Source organism: Somniosus microcephalus, chromosome 12 (assembly GCF_052327205.1).
Source record: "Somniosus microcephalus isolate GS21.2 chromosome 12, FLI_Smic_1.0, whole genome shotgun sequence".
Taxonomy (NCBI): domain Eukaryota; kingdom Metazoa; phylum Chordata; class Chondrichthyes; order Squaliformes; family Somniosidae; genus Somniosus; species Somniosus microcephalus.
In genome coordinates, this window is record NC_140998.1 from 23,240,430 (window position 1) to 23,259,279 (window position 18,850).

The following is an 18,850-nucleotide window of genomic DNA, read 5'->3' on the forward strand; positions in this document are numbered from 1 at the left end:
TTTGGCCCCTATGCCATTTCAGTATAGAAAGTGATGTGGAACAGACTGCCCGGGGAAACAACAGAGATAGAGAAAGGGTAAGAGTCATCATAACGGCACAGAAGGAGGACATTCGGCCCATCGAGTCTGTGCTGGCTCTCTGTAGAGCAATCCAGTCAGTCCCATTCCCCCGCTCTATCCCCGCAGCTCTGTAAGTTTATTTCCCTCAAGTGCCTATCCAGTCTGCCCTTGAAAACATTGAGTGTCTCCGCTTCCACCACTAGCGAATTCCAAGTCCTCACCACTCGCTGCGTAAAAAAGTTTTTCCTCACGTCCCCCCTGTATCTCTTGGCCAGAACCTTAAATCTGTGTCTCCTAGTCCTTGTACCATCAGCTAATAGGAACAGTCTTTCTCTGTCTACCTTATCCAAACCCATCATAATCTTGTACAACTTTATTAAATCTCCCCTCAACCTCCTTTGCTCCAAGGAGAACAACCCCAGCTTCTCCAACCTAACCTTGTAGCCAAGATCCCCCATCCCTGGAACCATTCTGGTAAATCTCCTCTGCACCCTCTCAAGGACCTTCACACCCTTCCTAAAGTACGGTGACCAGATCTGGATGCAATACTCTAGTTGTGGCCTAGCCAGAGCTATATAAATGTTCAGCATAACTTCCCTGCTTTTGTACTCAATACCTCTATTTCTGAAGCCCAAGATCCCATATGCTTTGCTAACTATATGTCCTGCCACCTTCAAATATCTATGCACATGAATCCCCTGGTCAGTCTGTCCCTGCACACTCTTTAGAACTGTGCCATTAATTCTATATTGCCTCTCCCTATCCCTTCTGCCAAAATGCATCACCTCACACTTCTCTGTATTAAATTTCATCTGCCCATTCTGCTAGCCTATCTATGTCCGATTGGTATCATCCTCACTGTCTGCCACACCTCCAAGTTTGGTATCAGCGGCCAATTTTGAAATTTTACTCTGTATTCCAATATCCAGGTCATTTATATATATCAAAAAAAAGTAGTGGCCTCAGCACTGACCCTTAGGGAACACCACTGTATACCATCCTCCAGTCTGAAAAACAACCATTTACCACAACTCGCTGTTTTCTGTCCTTAAGCCAATTTCTTATCCAAGCTGACGCTGACTCTCCTCTTGTCGATTTCTTGCTCCTGGACGGGAGCTCTGCCCACCAGGAGCGTGTATCAGAAATCCCAGCACGGGCTGCGTGCGATTTCTCTCAGTATATTCAAATGATTAGAAAAATCATGCTCACGCCGTGCCCTGATTTCCGATACGGGTGAGCCTCATCGCTGAAAGTGGGAAAATCACCCCGGTAAAATACACCAAATTTAAAAGAAGGAGCTCTAACTCTTGTACCACTCAATTGCTTCTTTTGCCGAAATAAAACTAACCAGCTCTCTCTTGAGTGTGCTGACCAGCAGGTTTCGAAACAGCTTCTATCCCCAGGCCATAAGACTCATGAACGAATAATTTATTATTTATTACTGTCGTTTTATTTATTATTACTGTATTTCTATTAGTATTTTTATCATTGCTATGCCATATTTATTCCAATGTTGGGAGGACTCGCAAAAATCAACATTTCATTGTGCAGTACACACGTTTGCTGCATATATGACAAATAAAATTGAATTGACTTTGTAATTAAGGGGGTAATTTTCAAACGAGAGAGATTACTCGGTGGAGCCAATTACCCGCCCATTGTAGAACCAGCCCAACTTTCACATACACAACTCTTTGAAGGCGGCAGGACAAGTTGAGAAAGCGGTTAAAAAAAGCGCGCGGGATCCTTGGCTTTATTAAGAGAGGCATAGAGCACAAAAGCAAGCAAGTTATGGTACACTTTTAGAAGTCACTGGTTAGGCCTCAGCTGGAGTACTGTGTCCAATTTTGAGCACCGCACTTTAGGAAGGATGTCAAGGCCTTGGAGAGGGTGCAGAAGAGAATTACTAGAATGGTTCCAGGGGTGAGGGATTTCAGTTACGTGGAGAGACTGGAGAACCTGGGATTTTTCTCCTTAGAACAGAGAAGGTTAAGGAGAGATTTAGTAGAGGTGTTCAAACTTATGAGGGGTTTTGATAGAGTAGATAGGGAAAAACTGTTTCCACTGGCAAGAGGGTCGGTAACCAGAGGACATAGAGTGGATGGCTGGGTTGCAATCTACCAAAATCCCCTGGATTCTGGAGAGGTCCCAGCGGATTGGAAAACCACAAATGTAGCGCCCCTATTCAAGAAAGGAGGGAGACAGAAAGCAGGAAACTACAGGCCAGTTAGCCTAACAACTGTCATTGGGAAAATGCTGGAATCCATTATTAAGGAAGTAATAGCAGGACATTTAGAAAATCATAATACAGTGAAGCAGAGTCAACAGTCAAGCAGGGTCAACATGGTTTTATGAAAGGGAAATTGTATTTGACAAATTTACTGGAGTTTTTTGAGGATGTAACGAGCAGAGTGGATAAAGGTGAACCAGTGGATGTGGTGTATTTGGATTTCCAGAAGGCATTCGATAAGGTGCCACATAAAAGGTTACTACACAAGATAAGAGCTCACGGGGTTGGGGGTAATATATTAGCATGGATAGAGGATTGGCTAACTAACAGAAACAAACCGAGTCGGGATAAATGGGTCATTTTCAGGTTGGCAAACTGTAACTAGTGGGGTGCCGCAGGGATCAGTGCTGGGGCCTCAACTATTTACTATATATTAATGACTTGGATGAAGGGACCGAGTGTAATGTAGCCAAATTTGCTGATGATACAATGATAGGTCTGAAAGCAAGTTGTGAGGAGGACGCAGAGTCTGCAAAGGGATATAGATAGGTTAAGTGAGAGGGCAAAAATTTGGCAGATGGATTATAATGTGGCAAAATGTGAGGTTATCCACTTTGGTAGGAAGAATAAAAAAGCAACTTATTATTTAAGTGGAGAGGGACTACATAATGCTGTGGTACAGAGGGATCTGGGGGGTCCTTGTACGTGAAACACAAAGTTAGCAAGCAGGTACAGCAAGTAATTAGGAAGGCAAATGGAATGTTGGCCCTTATTGCAAAGGGAATGGAGTATAAAAGTAGGGAAGTCTTGCTACAGGGCATTGGTGAGACCACGTCTGGAGTACTGCGTGCAGTTTTGGTCTCCTTATTTAAGGAGGGATATACTTGCATTGGAGGCAGTTCAGAGAAGGTTCACTAGGTTGATTGCTGAGATAAAGGGGGTGTCTTATGAAGAAAGGTTGAGCAGGTTGGGCCTATACTCATTGGAGTTTAGAAGAATGAGAGGTGATCTTATTGAAACATAAGATTCGGAGGGGGCTTGACAGGGTAGATGCAGAGAGGATGTTTCCCCTCGTGGGGGAATCTAGAACGAGGGGGCATAGTTCAGAATGAAGGGTCGCCCATTTAAAACAGAGATGAGGAGGAATTTCTTCTCTCAGAGGGTTGTGAATCTTTGGAATTCTCTACCCCAGAGAGCTGTGGAGGCGGAGTCAGGGAATATATTCAAGACAGAGATTGACAGATTTTTGAGCAACAGGGGAGTCAAGGGTTATGGGGAGCGGGCGGGGAAGTGGAGTTGAGGCCAAGATCGGATCAGCCATGATCTTATTGAATGGCGGAGCAGGCTCGAGGGGCCAAGTGGCCTACTCCTGCTCCTAATTATTATGTTCTTATAGATTTAAGATAATTGGCAAAAAACATCCATGGGGTATTTTTTTTTTTTTTTTTTTAATAAACGCAGCGAGTTGTTGTGATCTGGAATGCCCGGCCTGAAAGGATGGAGGAAGCAGATTCAATAGTAACTTTCAAAAGGGAATTGGATAAATATTTGAAAAGGAGGAATTTGCTGAGCTATGGGGAAAGAGCAGGGGGGAGTGGGGACTAATTGGACAGCTCTTTCAAAGAGCCGACACAGGCATGATAGGCCGAATGGCCTCCTTCTGTGCTGTAAGATTCTATGAGTCGATGATCCTTCTCATTGAAATCACTGGGATGAAAATTGGAGGGGCGGGATGGTTCGGCAACAGACGGGCGATCCACTCTGCCAATTTTCCACCCATGCGGTAACATTGAAAATTAGCCCCAATCTTCTCGAATGTCTTCTTGGACAGTTAGTTCCACACACCCACCACGCTGTGCATGAAGTAGGCAAACCTGAACAATGTTCACCTTCCCCCTTCTGAGTTTGAGTCCATGCCCCATAGTCACTGAGTTAGCGGTTATGCCAAGCAATTTATTAAGGTTCAGTTCCTCTATAACCCCCCCTGCAGTATCATAAAACCTTGATGAGGGCTGTCCTGAACTGCCCTTTCTCCAGCGAAAGCACTGCATTTCCCTAGTCTCGCCTCACAGTTCCCGATCCACACCTTTTAGCCTGCGAAAAACATTCCCAGTTTCCCTCGTAATTCCTAACACAGCTCAAGTGCCAACAGGGAATCGTAGACTCGTACAGCACAGAAGGCGGCCATTCGGCCCATCGAGTCTGCGCCGTCTCTTCCGAAGAGTAACGCGGTTAGTCCCACACGCTCACCCGCTCTTTCCCCATAGCCCTGCAATTCTTTCTTCGAGTATTTATCAAATTCCCTTTTGAAGTTTAATTGACCTTGGCATTCAATGTTGCTACTGTGGTACGGCGAGCTAGACTACAGCTGGAGCGGAGCTAGTAAATAAATATTTTTGTTTACTTTCTTTAACACTATTGCACACTGTGCTGATGGTTTCAATGAGCCAGACACCAGGATCCTAGATCCCTCTTTTGAGTTGCATTCACCGTTCACCACCTATTTTCACTGCTGATTCTTCTTCCCCCAGTCTCACCACCTAAATGGCTTCTGCCACTTGGTCATCCCAATCCTCCCCATCTATCCAGATCCCTCTTTATATGCTCCACTTGTTCACTGTTATTTAGGTTCAGTTCCTCTATAACCCCCCCTGCAGTATCATAAAACCTTGATGAGGGCTGTCTTGAACTGCCCTTTCTCCAGCAAAAGCACTCCATTTCCCTAGTCTCTCCTCACAGTTCCTGATCCACCTTTTATCCTGCGAAAAACATTCCCAGTTTCCCTTGTAACTCCTAACACAGCTCAAGTGTGTTTTCTTCCCCCCCCACCCCCTTAATAATCTTGGACACCTTTCTTTCTGTCACCACTTCCAGATCAAAGCAGCACCTACGAGACACCTTTCTTTACACTCATGCCTAACTATTCTTTACCTCGAAATTAAATGACAGTGTCACATGCTCAGAAACACAGTAGGAGTTTCATAAGGCACGAAATCACACCCAGTAGGGTCCAGGTAGTGGGTAGGCAGAAGTGACACTTTGGAGTGACGACAAGGATATAACCTTATTGAGGGGTGCAGGGCGATGCGAAACCGCAACAGCGAAGCAAAAGCAATTTTCATCTGAACCCAGCACTGAGGTTACAGCCCTGAAATCATTACAAGGAACAGATATTGTGAAATTAATAAATATGGATCATTTTATTTAGTTCCAGGGCCATTGGCATGTTCTTCCCGACTCCCTTGCAAACAGCAAATGCTGCGTGTGACAAGCAGTACAACGTGCAGGGCTGATCCACAATGATGTTAAGGATCAAAGACTGTAATGCAATCACTGAGTTTAATCAGAAATTCATCAAGAGTTTACTACTGCAAAATAAGATGCCCAGAACAATTTTTATGTTAATATTGAGGTGGTTGGTGCCAATTCAATGCAAATGATAATTGATTGAGGTGCGTGTACAACATTCAGTGAATTTCAAACTGAGCGCACCAGATGTGAAGTGCAGGAATGCACTCTAAACTATGACTACAATATTAAAAACAGAAGATCTGATTAGTTTTTTGAATTTGTTTTAAGTCACTTTGATTTAAACAAAAATCCTTCCAAATCTGCAAAATCTGATTAGTGTGGACTAATGTTCCCCAGTGTAAGCTGTAAATACATCTGGCAAAATGCAGGCCGAGGCATCTGCCAGCTAGGACTTCGATTGAATGAATTCACCCGAGCTTTCAACATCACCCCCACTTTCCCCCGCCCCCCCCACCACCGGCCTCCTCCCCCCATTAAAAATGATGAATACCCAACATTAACTCTATCTGAACCCTTCATGATTTTGAACACCTCTATCAAATCTCCTCTTAGCCTTCTCTGCTCCAAGGAGAACCCCAGCTTCTCCAGTCTATCCACATAACTATAATCCCTCATCCCCGGAATAATTCTTGTAAATCTTTTCTGTACCCTCTGATGTAAGAAATCTACTAGGCACTTGGTCTAAGCATTAAACAAAGCTTTAATCAACTGTTTTACAACATGGAGGTCTAGTTGTGTCCTTCACTAGTTCCTGTTAAGAATGTTCTGCGCAAGCTGGGCCCGTGCCCGAGTATTTATACTCTCCCTGGACAGTGCCACCCGCAGGCCGCTCAGTATTATTTCATAAGTCTTTCTTTTATGAATGACTGATTCATGTCACCCTCTCCAAAGCCTTCACGTCCTTCCTAAAGTGCGGTGCCCAGAATTAGACACAATGGCCTAGAAATTCACTATGGCCCCGCCAGCTGGCTAGCGCCCAAAAGTTAGCGCTGGGCGCGGAGCCAGTTGCGGCCGTCAGATATTCAGTTTTTGCGCCCCAAGTCGGAACCGGGCGCTATTCCAGGGTGTGCCCGCCCCCGCTTGGGGCGCTGAAACTGAATTTCAGCGCTCTCGGCGCCGCTGCGCCACCCGCTGCGGAGCGGCAGGCTGCGGTACTGCAGGCCTCCTCCTTCTCTTAAGGGGGAGATGCCTGCAACGGGGAGATCGCCGCTGGATAGTGCCGGCAAATGAGCCCGGCACCACGGAGAAGTGCCGGGTTCGCGGAAAGCAGCCGGCAATGCCGCGGGGGGGTGGGGGTGGAGGAGGCCGGGGAAGGAGGTGCGGGCAGGCGGCCGACGAAAAAGCGACCGGCCGCACCTCCACCTTAAAGCGCCCCACTAAGGCCACAGTACGGCCCCGTTTTCTGGTCGCTGTTTGCGGCCGCTGCGGAAGAGGCGGCCGCAACTAAATATGGGGATCGGGCCGGTACCGGGGCACTGCGCACACCGATGACGTCATCGGTGCCGGCGCAGCGCTAACGGCTACCGCCGCCATTACCGCTGCGCTGAATATCAGCACAACCTCCTGTATTGGCGCAGAAGCCCTCTTTAGGCGGTAACTGGCCGCAAAGCTGCCGGCGCCTTAATGAATTTCTAGGCCAATACTCCAGCTGGGGCCGAACTAGTGTTTTATAAAGGTTTAGCATAACTTCCTGGCTTTTGTACTCTATGCTTCTATTTATAAAGCCCAGAATCCCATATGCTTTATTAACTGCTTTGTTAACCTGTCCTGCCACCTTCAAAGATTTGTGCACAAGCACCCCCAGGTCTCTCCGTTCTTGTACCCCCTTTAACATTGTACCATTTAGCTTGTATTGCCCCTCTAACTAACTGGATTGCTCTTCGAAGAGAAGGATTTTTTTAAAGAAATCAGTCTGGCTGCTCTACAATAATGAGAGTCACAAAGGAAATGAGGGGAAAAGAACATGCGATGTTGGCAGGCATTTGTTTGAATTTTAGCTTCAATTTTTATCTTCCCAAAATATAGTACAGTACCTTCCGTTATGGACAGCTGTAAACTGAATGTTCTTGCCCCCCCACCGATGAAATTTGGAAAATATGACACTTGGCCAAAAACTCTGGTTTATTTTCTAGTTGTGCAACCCTTGGGCGGAATTCTCCAATAGGGTCAAGCGAAACATGGTTCTGCGATTCAGGATTGCTGCTTCATTACAAGTAGATTCCACAGAACAGTCTCGAGTCGGTGCAACCAGGATAGGGGCAGACTTCCTGATGGCTTAATACAGTCAGTTCCTTTCAAAAAAAAGAGTAAATAAGATGCCCTATGCTGCCAAAATATATGAATCTCATTATTAGGATTTTACCGGGACTGAATATCAACAGCATCATTCCCATCATGCAAATTTGCAGTACCTTCACCATTTTCTCAACTCATAACTCGTCCCAGTATTCTTGTTTTTTTTAAAAAGTATAATCCCTTATAAATAGGCTCAGGTATTGACAAATTACTATTAGTGAACTGCCTGGTACTCTGGCATTGGAGAAAATATGGACATCTCTACTTTGGGATCGAATGTACTTTCTTTCAACGCATAAATATGACTTTCCTGGGGCAGGAGGGTGAATTACTAACCCATTTTAAATTTCAATTGTGGCCAACATTCAGAGCTGTTTGGTAAAGCGATTCATCAGTTTGTTGCCCTAACACTGAAAGAGATGTAACGATTTGAAGACGACAATTGAAAATCTCATTTGGTGCCATTTTGATCTTGGTTTTTTTTAATTTCTCTCCTGCAAGTCATACCCTGGAAAACCTGAGGATCCTGATACCATGGAACAGCCCATGGTTATCCGTTCATCTGTCAAGTTTGAGACCATCAATGCCTGAGTGAGCAGCCATGGGAAAGGAATGACATTAGAGAATGAAAATAGATTAGAATAAAATGTCACGGATCAACAACAACAAAAAATCATAGCAAGAATGATTTTCAAATATATGACAAAAAAAGAGTCGATTAAAGATTTAATTTTTGCACATCTGCTTTAACATGTATTTAGTGAACTTGGGGTGAGATTTTCCAACTAGCTAAATTTAAAAACAGTCGTTATTAACAGAGGTTAAAAAATATAACTGCTTAGCAATGGCAAAGCCTGTCAGTGACCTTTCAACAGCACGAGGCAAACTTGTTCAGGGCGCCTCATTTATTATGCTCCCAGAAGCTAGCTGTGAATATTTTATTTTTATAATTAAAAAAAAAAAATCAGACAAAAAATGACCGACAAATTCTCTGCACTTTTAGCAAGGACCCCGTCATCAGTTTAAATATAGGTGCGACGTAAGAAAACTACTAAGCTTCTATATGTGAAAAGGAAAAGACTGGCGAAGGTAAATGTAGGTCCTTTATAGTCAGAGACGGGAGAATTTATAATGGGGAATGAGGAAATGGCTGAGAAATTAAATAAATACTTTGTGACGTAAGAAAACTACTAGGCACTTGGTCTAAGCGTTAAACAAAGCTTTAATCAACTGTTTCACAACATGGAGGTTTAGTTGTGTTCTTCACTAGTTCCTGTTAAGAATGTCCTGCGCAAGCTGGGCCCGTGCCCGAATATTTATACTCTCCCTAGACAGTGCCACCCGCAGGCCGCTCAGTATTATTTCATAAGTCTTTCTTTCATGAATGACTGATTCACGTCAGGTGTGTTGAATGCTCTCTTGATATTTTAGCCTCCGGAGAAAGAGAACTGATCTAGTATTGCCGAGATGGCCCACAAAGATAAAAGTTCTGGTGTTGCAGTTCTTCTCTGAGCGCGTTGAACTCTGTAAATGCTAGAGTAGAATTTTTTGTGGATGCAAACAAAATGTGAATAGATCAATCCCAAGAAGCAAGTTAGAAGAACAGACTGTTGGAACACTAACAATTTACCTGAACCCTCCTGGGGTATTAACTTTTAAATATTGATCCGACTACAAATATATAAGCGTTTATGGCTTCTAAATTATCTGTAGTCACTAGTCTTACTGTACATCAACAGTATACAGTCGGCATCCCGGAAAGTGACACCTGCTTGGCTGTAAAGATGTACATCTGGTATTATTACTATCTTCAAATATACCAACATTGAATGGCCCCATTTAAACACCTCCTACTCGTGTAGATTTTATTCATAACTTTTAGCTACGATGAAAGCAAGTTGTATTCTCACAGCTTTTTAACTGAAGAAAAAAAAAAGTGCTGATAGGAAAGTTTCCTGAAATGGTTTCATTCATCTAAATAAGATGCAGTAAGTTTCATGCAGAAACTATTAAGTCGCTATTCTGACAGCTGTCTTTTGAAATGTAATCAGTTGTCTGCAATGAAGGTTGCCTGGGAAACCACACAAGGTTAGCTATCAAGCCTACTCGTCCCAATCTTTACCAATTCTACTATTTTTCAATGATGAACTTTCTTTTTCTGTACATTGGTTACCCTTTAGAAAAAAATATTTTCCTCACCAACCACTTACTTCTGCTGTCTCGTGTTTGCTCGGCTATTTACTGAGCAACAGAAGCACTTAGGGATAAGCACAGGGTGCGTGCAGCAACTTTTTGAGATTGGTGTACATCTGCTTGTTATTTACTATATATGGGAAATAATCAAAATTTGTAATGCATCTTGAAAATATTCGTAATATTAGTTAGTCTTTTTCTTCCAAACAAGTGCCTTTTTAAAATGTGATCTCACCACTGCTTTCAAGAAGTTTTATATACCGCACTTCTGATCGCTTTTGATTCTTCCGTTGCAAGAACCCCTCGGGCGATGCACCCAGCACTGATGAACAACAAGAGCTAGGACTCACTCTGAGGTCCCACTGTGTCGCTCTGTAACCAGCTGCTGGGGCAGGAGCAGGGTCGGTGCACGCATCAGTGTCTGCAAGGTGGTTTCTCCATCCATTTCCCGCTCCCTTGGAGAAAATGCTTCAACCCCATGAGGTGTCTCCCCCCGCAATGGCTCCGAGGAAGGCCAATAACTCACCGCGTGGTGGGACACAGGCACAAACCTGAGTTCCACCACCCCAGGGTGAAATGGGTCAACACACTAACCCATTGTGCCATGGGATACCTCTATGGTTATTTTCCGTTACATATTTGTGGTCCAAATATATATAGTAAAATCTAGGAGAATGGTTTTATACAGAGATCACCACATGAAGTTTTGTTTAAGTATTGCAGCAAATAGATATGGATTATAAAAATCTATAAGAAAACTAGATATACACTTGAGGAATACACACACTATTGTTACAGCTGAAAAAATGCTGTTGATTCTCTGTTGAAGAGGAGACACATGCCAACAACACAAATGTTGGTAGCAACACTATTTTTCTTAGATGCATAAAGCATGAAACACCATGACCAGCCTACTAGCTGAGCAAGTGTTTCCACACAATACCAAACGTATATACATCCTAATGGTAGCGGATGAAGCACCGATCATGTCCAATCTTGCCAGGTGAGTGCTATATTGTGAAATGATGCAGTTCAGTTAGATTAAAATCAAAATATAAAAGAATATTCACACACTACAAGCGTTAAAATTCTCTCAGTTTGCATATTTGTTTTCCAGTAAATTGAAAAAGAGACAATATTCTGATTCTGCACCGACACATATGTACAGTAGTTAAAGACAAACATAGCTTAAATCAACCTAATTAAACATGACCTGTAACAAACTGGTTTAGATTTTGACCCATAGACATATTACTCTAAAATGCTTAATAATATGTAAAATTGCATGGATATTTTAAAGTTAACGCTTGAAGAAACAAAAGGAAAATTAATGCAATCCTTTGGCTACTTTTTTTAAAACATCAATTCCACTTATATATAGGTGGATGGATTCGAAAACAATCTATACTTCTGAACTTGTCAGGTAACTGAATCAGGAGTGAAATTTAAATTTTCATGCCAGTCTTCATCCTTCCTCAGTTTCTATGGGTGCAACGTGTCCTCTGGTGCTTCACCCCAAGTGGCCATCATGCACCTTTGAGCCCTGATCTGTGAACTTTGCCAGAGAATCCAAAGGAACATGACCTCCTGCTCACCGATCAATCGAAGGTGGGGCTCCGAGGTAACTTTTACTCTCCCCCCCACCCCCCGCCCCCCCGGCAATCCAAAAATCCTGAGGCTAAAGTGCAAGACCTCCTAATTGCCATTCCAACTGCGATAAGGTAAGGCGGCGCAGGTGCGTGATGGTATCTGGAACCATCCCGATACTTGTGACTGGTTGGCTCAACCCATTGAGCCATTAGCGGGAACCTCAAATTCAGAGAGTTAAATTCAACAGCAACAACAAGAGACAGAAAATTATTTTTATCTAAAAGAAATGAAAGCATCCTGCTAAAAAGCTGAAAGTTTGACATTTTAGTGCAAAAAGTTGTGGGGAAAGTAGTTGGAAAGAGCTTTTTTCCTCACCTTCCATGCAGTACCTCCCCATATACCCTGTGTTAGAGCAGTCACAGGTAACTTCCCCTTCTGCCAGCGAGCAAACTCCACCATTTTCACACAGATTTTCAGTGCAAATGCCTTCCTTGTCCAGTCTCACCGACCAACTCCCCAGCAGCACAGGTGCAGAGTTGCCATACTTCAAGTCTTCGACAAATCCCTTAAAAGGAGGTTCGCTTTGCACCATGATCGAAGTCAAGGCGGATCCCCGGATATCCTGCGGGACCCCTCCCACGAACAAATCGCTCACAATCTTCATGTATCGCCGCTGCGGCTTGACTTCGACCGACTGCGTTTCCCCGTCCAGCACCAGGAGAGTTCTCAGGTTATTCCGGCTAATCATCAGGAAATGCCACTTGTCATCGTTCACCTGCTTATCCATACTGATGATGGCCTCGTAGCAGTCGATGCTGAACTTCAGCTGAACTTTCCCATCCACGACCATCAGCTGCAAGAAATCGCAGTACCCGCCGTCGTCAAAGTACAGCAGCAGGGCTCTGGAGAGTTCCGTCTTGAACTGGAAACTTAGATCGCTCCTGGTGCTGGCATCCCAACGAGTGTAGCGGGTCCACAGCCCCGGAGCGCCCGTGAACTCAATACCCAGGCAGAGCCCTGCCAAAGAACTGAGCACCAGGGCAAAGCAGAAGGAATCCATGTTTAGCATCATGTTGCCAGAAGCACGCACGCACACGCACACACACGCACACGCACACGCACACACACACGCACACACACGCACACGCGACCGGGGGCGGAAAAAAATGAAATAAAACTGCTCACGAAAAATGCAGTTTGACGTAGAGGATTAAATCCACAATGACAGAAATGCTCATTTGAGAGGTAATTTAAGCATAAGCTGGTGCCCCGAGTTAGGCCGAATCGAATCAAAGCAGTTCATCCAGCAACGCAGAACCCAGGATGGCCTCTGATCCACCAGCTTTAAATGCAGTCGGACGGCATCAGTTTATTTGCAGGAAGCTATTGCTGAGAGAGAGGAGGAGAAATTGTGAATATGTTGAAGTTTCCAGTGGGTGGATGGCGGAAAAAAAACCAAACTGGGATTTCAGTCAAGCCTCAAGCTGTCGAGTCTAATTCTGCCATCTACAGTGAAGAGGCAAGATTGTGCCTGTGATTTTTTTTTGTTGATTTTTTTTTCTGTCAGGAGTTTGCAGATCAATCCTTCTGTCAGTTTTTGCACACCATTGCCATAAGGCAGAAACGCCACATGATGCCAAGACGAGTTTGCGTTCGCTACTGCCGTGAAGAAGCCACCGTTAGCTGAGTCGCTGCACGCAACCTGCAAATAAAATTAAAAAATACCATTAGCAAAAAAAAAATCACAGAAATACTGTAATTTCTACATTAATCTCTTTCCCTCAGACAATGCACACAATCAAAGGCTTTAAAGACACCAAGCTTAACAAACGGCAAAGTGTATCTAGGATGACCAAATTTATCCTGCCATGAACTCGTTAGAACAATGTTATTTGTGCAAATACACAACTCTATCAGAATCCTCGGTGGACACCCCAAAATAAATAAATACAATTCAAAAAGGGCACATTCTGGTCTGAAACGTTCATGCAAAGAGTTCATCACCCAGCCAGTAAATCTTGAACATTGTGAGTATTACAGATGGAAATATTTGTTTTATCAAAACGATACTCAGCCATAGATTTCTGATATACCCAAGGAAGGAAACTTTGATCGAATGCTTTCTAAGCCAGGCTCTGATGCCACAATGGAGTTATACTCCATTTAGTGTCTACAATTATAAAGCACAGAGGGGAAGCCATTCGGCCCATTGTGCCGGTGATATCTCTTTGAAAAGAGCTGCCAATTAGTCCCACTCCCCTGCTCTTTTCTCACAGCTCCACAAATGTTTCATCATAAGAACATAAGAATTAGGAGGAGTCGGCCATGTGGCCCCTCGAGCCTGCTCCGCCATTCAGTAAGATCATGGCTGGTCATCGACCTCAACTCCACTTTCCCGCCCGATCTCCATATCCCTTGATTCCCCTAGAGTCCAAAAATCTATCCATCTCAGCCTTGTCTATCTCTTTCCTTTTCAAGTATTTATCCAATTACCTTTTGAAAGTTACCACTGAATCTACTTCCACTGCGCTTTCAGGCAGCGCATACCAGATCACAACAACTCGCTGCGTAAACAAATTCTCATCTCCCCTCTGGTTCTTTTGCCAATTATCTTAAATCTGTGTCCTCTGATTACCGATCCTCCTGCCAGTTTCTCCCTATTTACTCTATCAAAACATGTCATAATTTTTGAACACCTCTATTAAATCTTCCCTTAACCATCTCTGCTCTAAAGGAGACCAATCCTCAGCTTCTCTAGTCTCTCCATGTAACTGAAGTCCCCTCATCCCTGGTATCATGCTAGTAAATCTCCTTTGCACCCTCTCCAAGGCGCGCAAAGATCAAACGTCCCAAGGTGTTTCACAGGAGCATAATCAGACAAAAAACTGACACTGAGCCAAAGAAGGAGGTATTAGGACAGAAGCTTGGTTAAAGAGGTGGGTTTTAAGGAGCGTCTTAAAGGAGGAGGGAGAGGTGGAGAGGTTTAGAGAAGGAATTACAGAGCTTGTCAAACCCAAGCAGGAGGAGATGGTTTCCTCCAAAGAGGCCTCACACCTCTGCACTCTGGAGTTAGACTGGAATCTGCCCCTGGAATTATTTGGTTGTTTTTCATAACAGCAGAGTGGTCTAATAGCAGAATAACTGCATTCCATTAAAAAACATCTGAATTTAGAAAGGATTCTCAGAGGACCTTTTGATATATATTGTTGATGACCTGGACTTGGGTGTACAGGGCATAATTACAAAGTTTGCAGATGTCAGAAATGTAGTAAACAGTAAGGAGGATAGTAACAGACTTCAGGAGGACATAGATAGACTGGTGAAATGAGCAGAAACATGGCAGGTGAAATTTAACACAGAGAAGTGTGAATTGATTATTTTTTGGTAGGAAGAATGAGAGGCAATATAAACGAAATTATACAAATTTATTGGGGGGACAGGAGCAGAGAGACCTAGAGGCGTATATCTTTGAAGGTGGCAGGACAAGTTGAGAAGGTTGTTAAAAAGCCGTACAGGATCCTTGACTTTATTAATAGAGGCACAGAGTACAAAAGCCAGGAAGTTATGCTGAACCTTTATAAAACACTGGTTAGGCCCCAGCTGGAGCATTGTGTCCAATTCTGGGCACCGCACTTTAGAAAGGATGTCAAGGCCTTAGAGAGGGTGCAGAGGAGGGTTACTAGAATGGTCCCAGGGATGAAAGACTTCAGTTACGTGGAGAGACTAGAAAAACTGCGGTTGTTCTCCTTACAGCAGAGAAGGTGAAGGCGAGATTTAATAGAGGTGTTCTAAATCCTGACGGACTTTTGATAGAGTAGAGTAAATAAGGAGAAACTGTTTCCAATGGCAGAAGGGTCGGTAACCAGAGGACACATGTTTAAGGTAATTGGCAAAAGAACCAGAGGCGACAGGAGGAAAAAACATTTTACGCAGCGAGTTGTTGTGATCTGGAACGCGCTGCCTGAAAGAATGATGGAAGCAGATTCAATAATGATTTTCTAAAGGGAATTGAATAAATACTTGAAGGGAAAAAATTGTCAGGGCTATGGGGAAAGAGCAGGGGGGGGGGGGGGGTGGAGTGGGACTAATTGGATAGCTCTTTCAAAGAGCCGGCACAGGCACGATGGGTTGAATGGCCTCCTTCTGTGCTGTATCATCCTATGATTCTATGATATTTCCAAATGAGTGGGGGGCCAATGTTACCCAAAGCTTTTAAGATTTGAACAATTACTGCCCCTCTGAAAAAGAGAAAAAAAAAAAGTTAATATATTTCTGATGAAGGGTCTAATCCCAAAGCATTAACCTGCCTTATCCCTTCGAATGCCCTTTGAACTACTATGCATTTATATTATCTGCTTTTATGTCGGATTTCCAGCACTTGCAGTTTTTTGTCTTTTCATCTCTTTAGCACCTTTCCTCCTCGCCCCACTTTGCATTAAAATCCGTGTTGAAATAACCTTGCATTTCAAAGATGAACAACCAGCAATTAACAGACAGACGTCATAATTTATAACTATATAAGATAATCACACGTACCCCTCTAGAGAATATTAAGCACATAATCAACATTAACGCAGGTCCAGTCAGAGAGTGACCAACGACACAATCAATGTCACTGTCGGCCGTGGCTCAGTGGGCAGCACCCTCGCCTCTGAGTCAGAAGGTTGTGGGTTCATAGTCCCACTCCAGAGACTTGAGCACAAAATCTAGGCTGACACATCAGTGCAGTGCTGAGGGAGTGCCGCACTGTCGGAGGTGCCGTCTTTCGGATGAGACGTTAAACCGCGGCCCTGTCTGCCCCCTCAGGTCGATGTAAAAGATCCCATGACACTACTTGGAAGAGGAGCAAGGCAGTTATCCCTGGCGTCCTGGGGCCAATACTTATCCCTCAATCAACATCACTACAAAACAGATTATCTGATCATTATCACGTCGCTGTTTGTGGGAGCTTGCTGTGCGCAAATTGGCTGCTGCGTTTCCTACATTACAACAGCGACTACGCTTCACAAAGTACTTCATTGGCTGTAAAGCGCTTTGGGACATCTGGTGGCCGCGAAAGGCGCTATATAAAACGCAAGTCTTTTTTTATTTCTTTCTAATACTTTGCACAATTGTCTTTAAAAAAGTAAGAATTTCAGCTGAAGTATAACTTTCCAGCTTCAATTTAAAAGAAATTAATGATAACATCTGATTGAAAGCTAACAATAGCTTGATCACGTATTCTAGGTTTCTCCGACTTATCAGTCAGCTGCTTTAGAAATTACGTGCTTTTTTTTTTAAACGAAGACACAATCATCATCATCAATTATTAAAACTATCCATTTATCTCAAGCCACATGAAGGGTTATGTGCTCTATTTCAGGCTTGACAGAACCAATAAAAAAGCTCACATAGAATTACACAGAATTTCCAACACAGAAACAGGCCATTCGGCCCAACTGGTCCGTGCCAGTGTTTATGCTCCACACACCCTACTTCATCTCACCCTATCAGCGTCTCCCTCTATTCCTTTCTCCCTCATGTGTTTATCTAGCTTCCCCTTAAATGCATCTGTGCAACTATTCACCACCACATTGGACCCAAAGGATTGTTTGTAAATACAAAATATAACAAAGAAAGTGGTGAAAAATCTATAGCCTTGGGGGCTGCCACTGCTTCCACAAATGAAACGACTAATCTTTGGTTTTATTTGATTAAAGAAGTCCACTTAATTTTAGCAGCAACATTTATCCATAGTCATGGAGAAGATTTACATAACATTAAAGGAGAGAAGGTAAAGCGTAGAAAACAGCATTCCTCCCCCCCCCCCCCGCCACACACAGAGCAAAGCTGGGAAACTTCCTGATCTGTGTGGCTCAGCTGCCCATACTGGATCATGTCGCTGAGCATTCGGGTGAGCACTTCATGCCAAAAAAATGTATATCCAGAGCTCACAGAAACTCAAGGTCCAAGATGGGGAGCGCTGCCCTGTCGGAGGTGCCGTCTTTCGGATGAGACGTTATACCGAGGCCTCGTCTGCTCTCTCAGGTGGACGTAAAAGATCCCGCGGCGCTATTTCGAAGAGCAGGGGAATCAAGGGATATGGAGATGGGGCGGGAAAGTGGAGTTGAGGTCAATGATCAGCCATGATCCTATTGAATGGCGGAGCAGGCTCGAGGGGCCCTTTGGCCTGCTCCTGCTCTTATTTCTTACGTTCCAAGAGCAGGGGAGTTCTCCCCAGTGTCCTGGCCAATATTTATCCCTCAACCAACATCACAAAGACAGACTATCTGGTCATTATCACACTGCTGTTTGTGGGAGCTTGCTGTGCGCAAATTGGCTGCCGCGTTTCCCACATTACAACAGTGGCTCCACTTCAAAAAAGTACCTAATTGGCCGTAAAGCGCTTGAGACGTCCGGTGGTCATGCAAGTCTCTCTTTCTTTCTTTAACTTTAGGGATAAGATTTGGGATATATTTGTTTGGCGAACGCGTCAATGCTATTTTTTACTTCTCAAATTCATAACAGCTATTAGACATCACGGAAGACCTCTCCTGGTCCCTCAATACCTCCTCTTTGGTGAAGAAGGCCCAGCAGCGCCTATATTTCCTAAGGAGGCTGAAGGGATGTAACCTGTCACCCCTGATCCTCTCTAACTTTTACCGCTGCACAATAGAGAGCATCCTGACGAACTGTATCACAGTGTGGTATGGCAGCTGTAGCTCCCATGACCGGAAAGCCCTGCAGCGGGTAGTCAAAACTGCCCAACGCATTACCGGCACCCGGCTACCGACCATAGAGCACATATACCAGAAACGCTGTTTACGGAGGTCACTGACCATCATCAAAGACCCTACCCACCCCAGCCACAGTTTGTTCGCCCCCCTGCCATCTGGGAGACGCTACAGATGCATTCGCACCCGTACGACCAGATTTAGGAACAGCTTCTTTCCCAGGGCTGTCATCCTACTGAACTCCACAAATAAACTCTAAAGCCTGCACATCTGCCAATGCACTTTATTATGGTTATATTTATGTATTACAAGGCAAATGAATGTTGAATGTTAGATGTCTTAATCAAAATGTACTCTCGGGAGCCGCAAGCTTACATTTCGTTGTACTGCACTTGTGCACTAACAATGACAATAAAGTTGATTATTATTATTATTATTAGCAATACATTTCTCACAT

The 18,850-nt window shown here is 44.0% G+C and overlaps 1 protein-coding gene across 1 annotated transcript in view; it reads right to left on the reverse strand.

Moving 5' to 3' along the window:
- The window catches only part of nrxn3a (neurexin 3a), a 2,455,668-nt gene that overhangs the window by 2,413,532 nt on the left and 23,286 nt on the right, over nucleotides 1-18,850 (reverse strand). Inside the window, exon 2 of the mRNA XM_086002654.1 lies at nucleotides 12,056-13,382. Within this exon, the coding sequence (XP_085858780.1) occupies nucleotides 12,056-12,752 (697 nt within the window). The 5' untranslated portion in view covers nucleotides 12,753-13,382. The remainder of the gene's footprint in view (nucleotides 1-12,055; nucleotides 13,383-18,850) is intronic.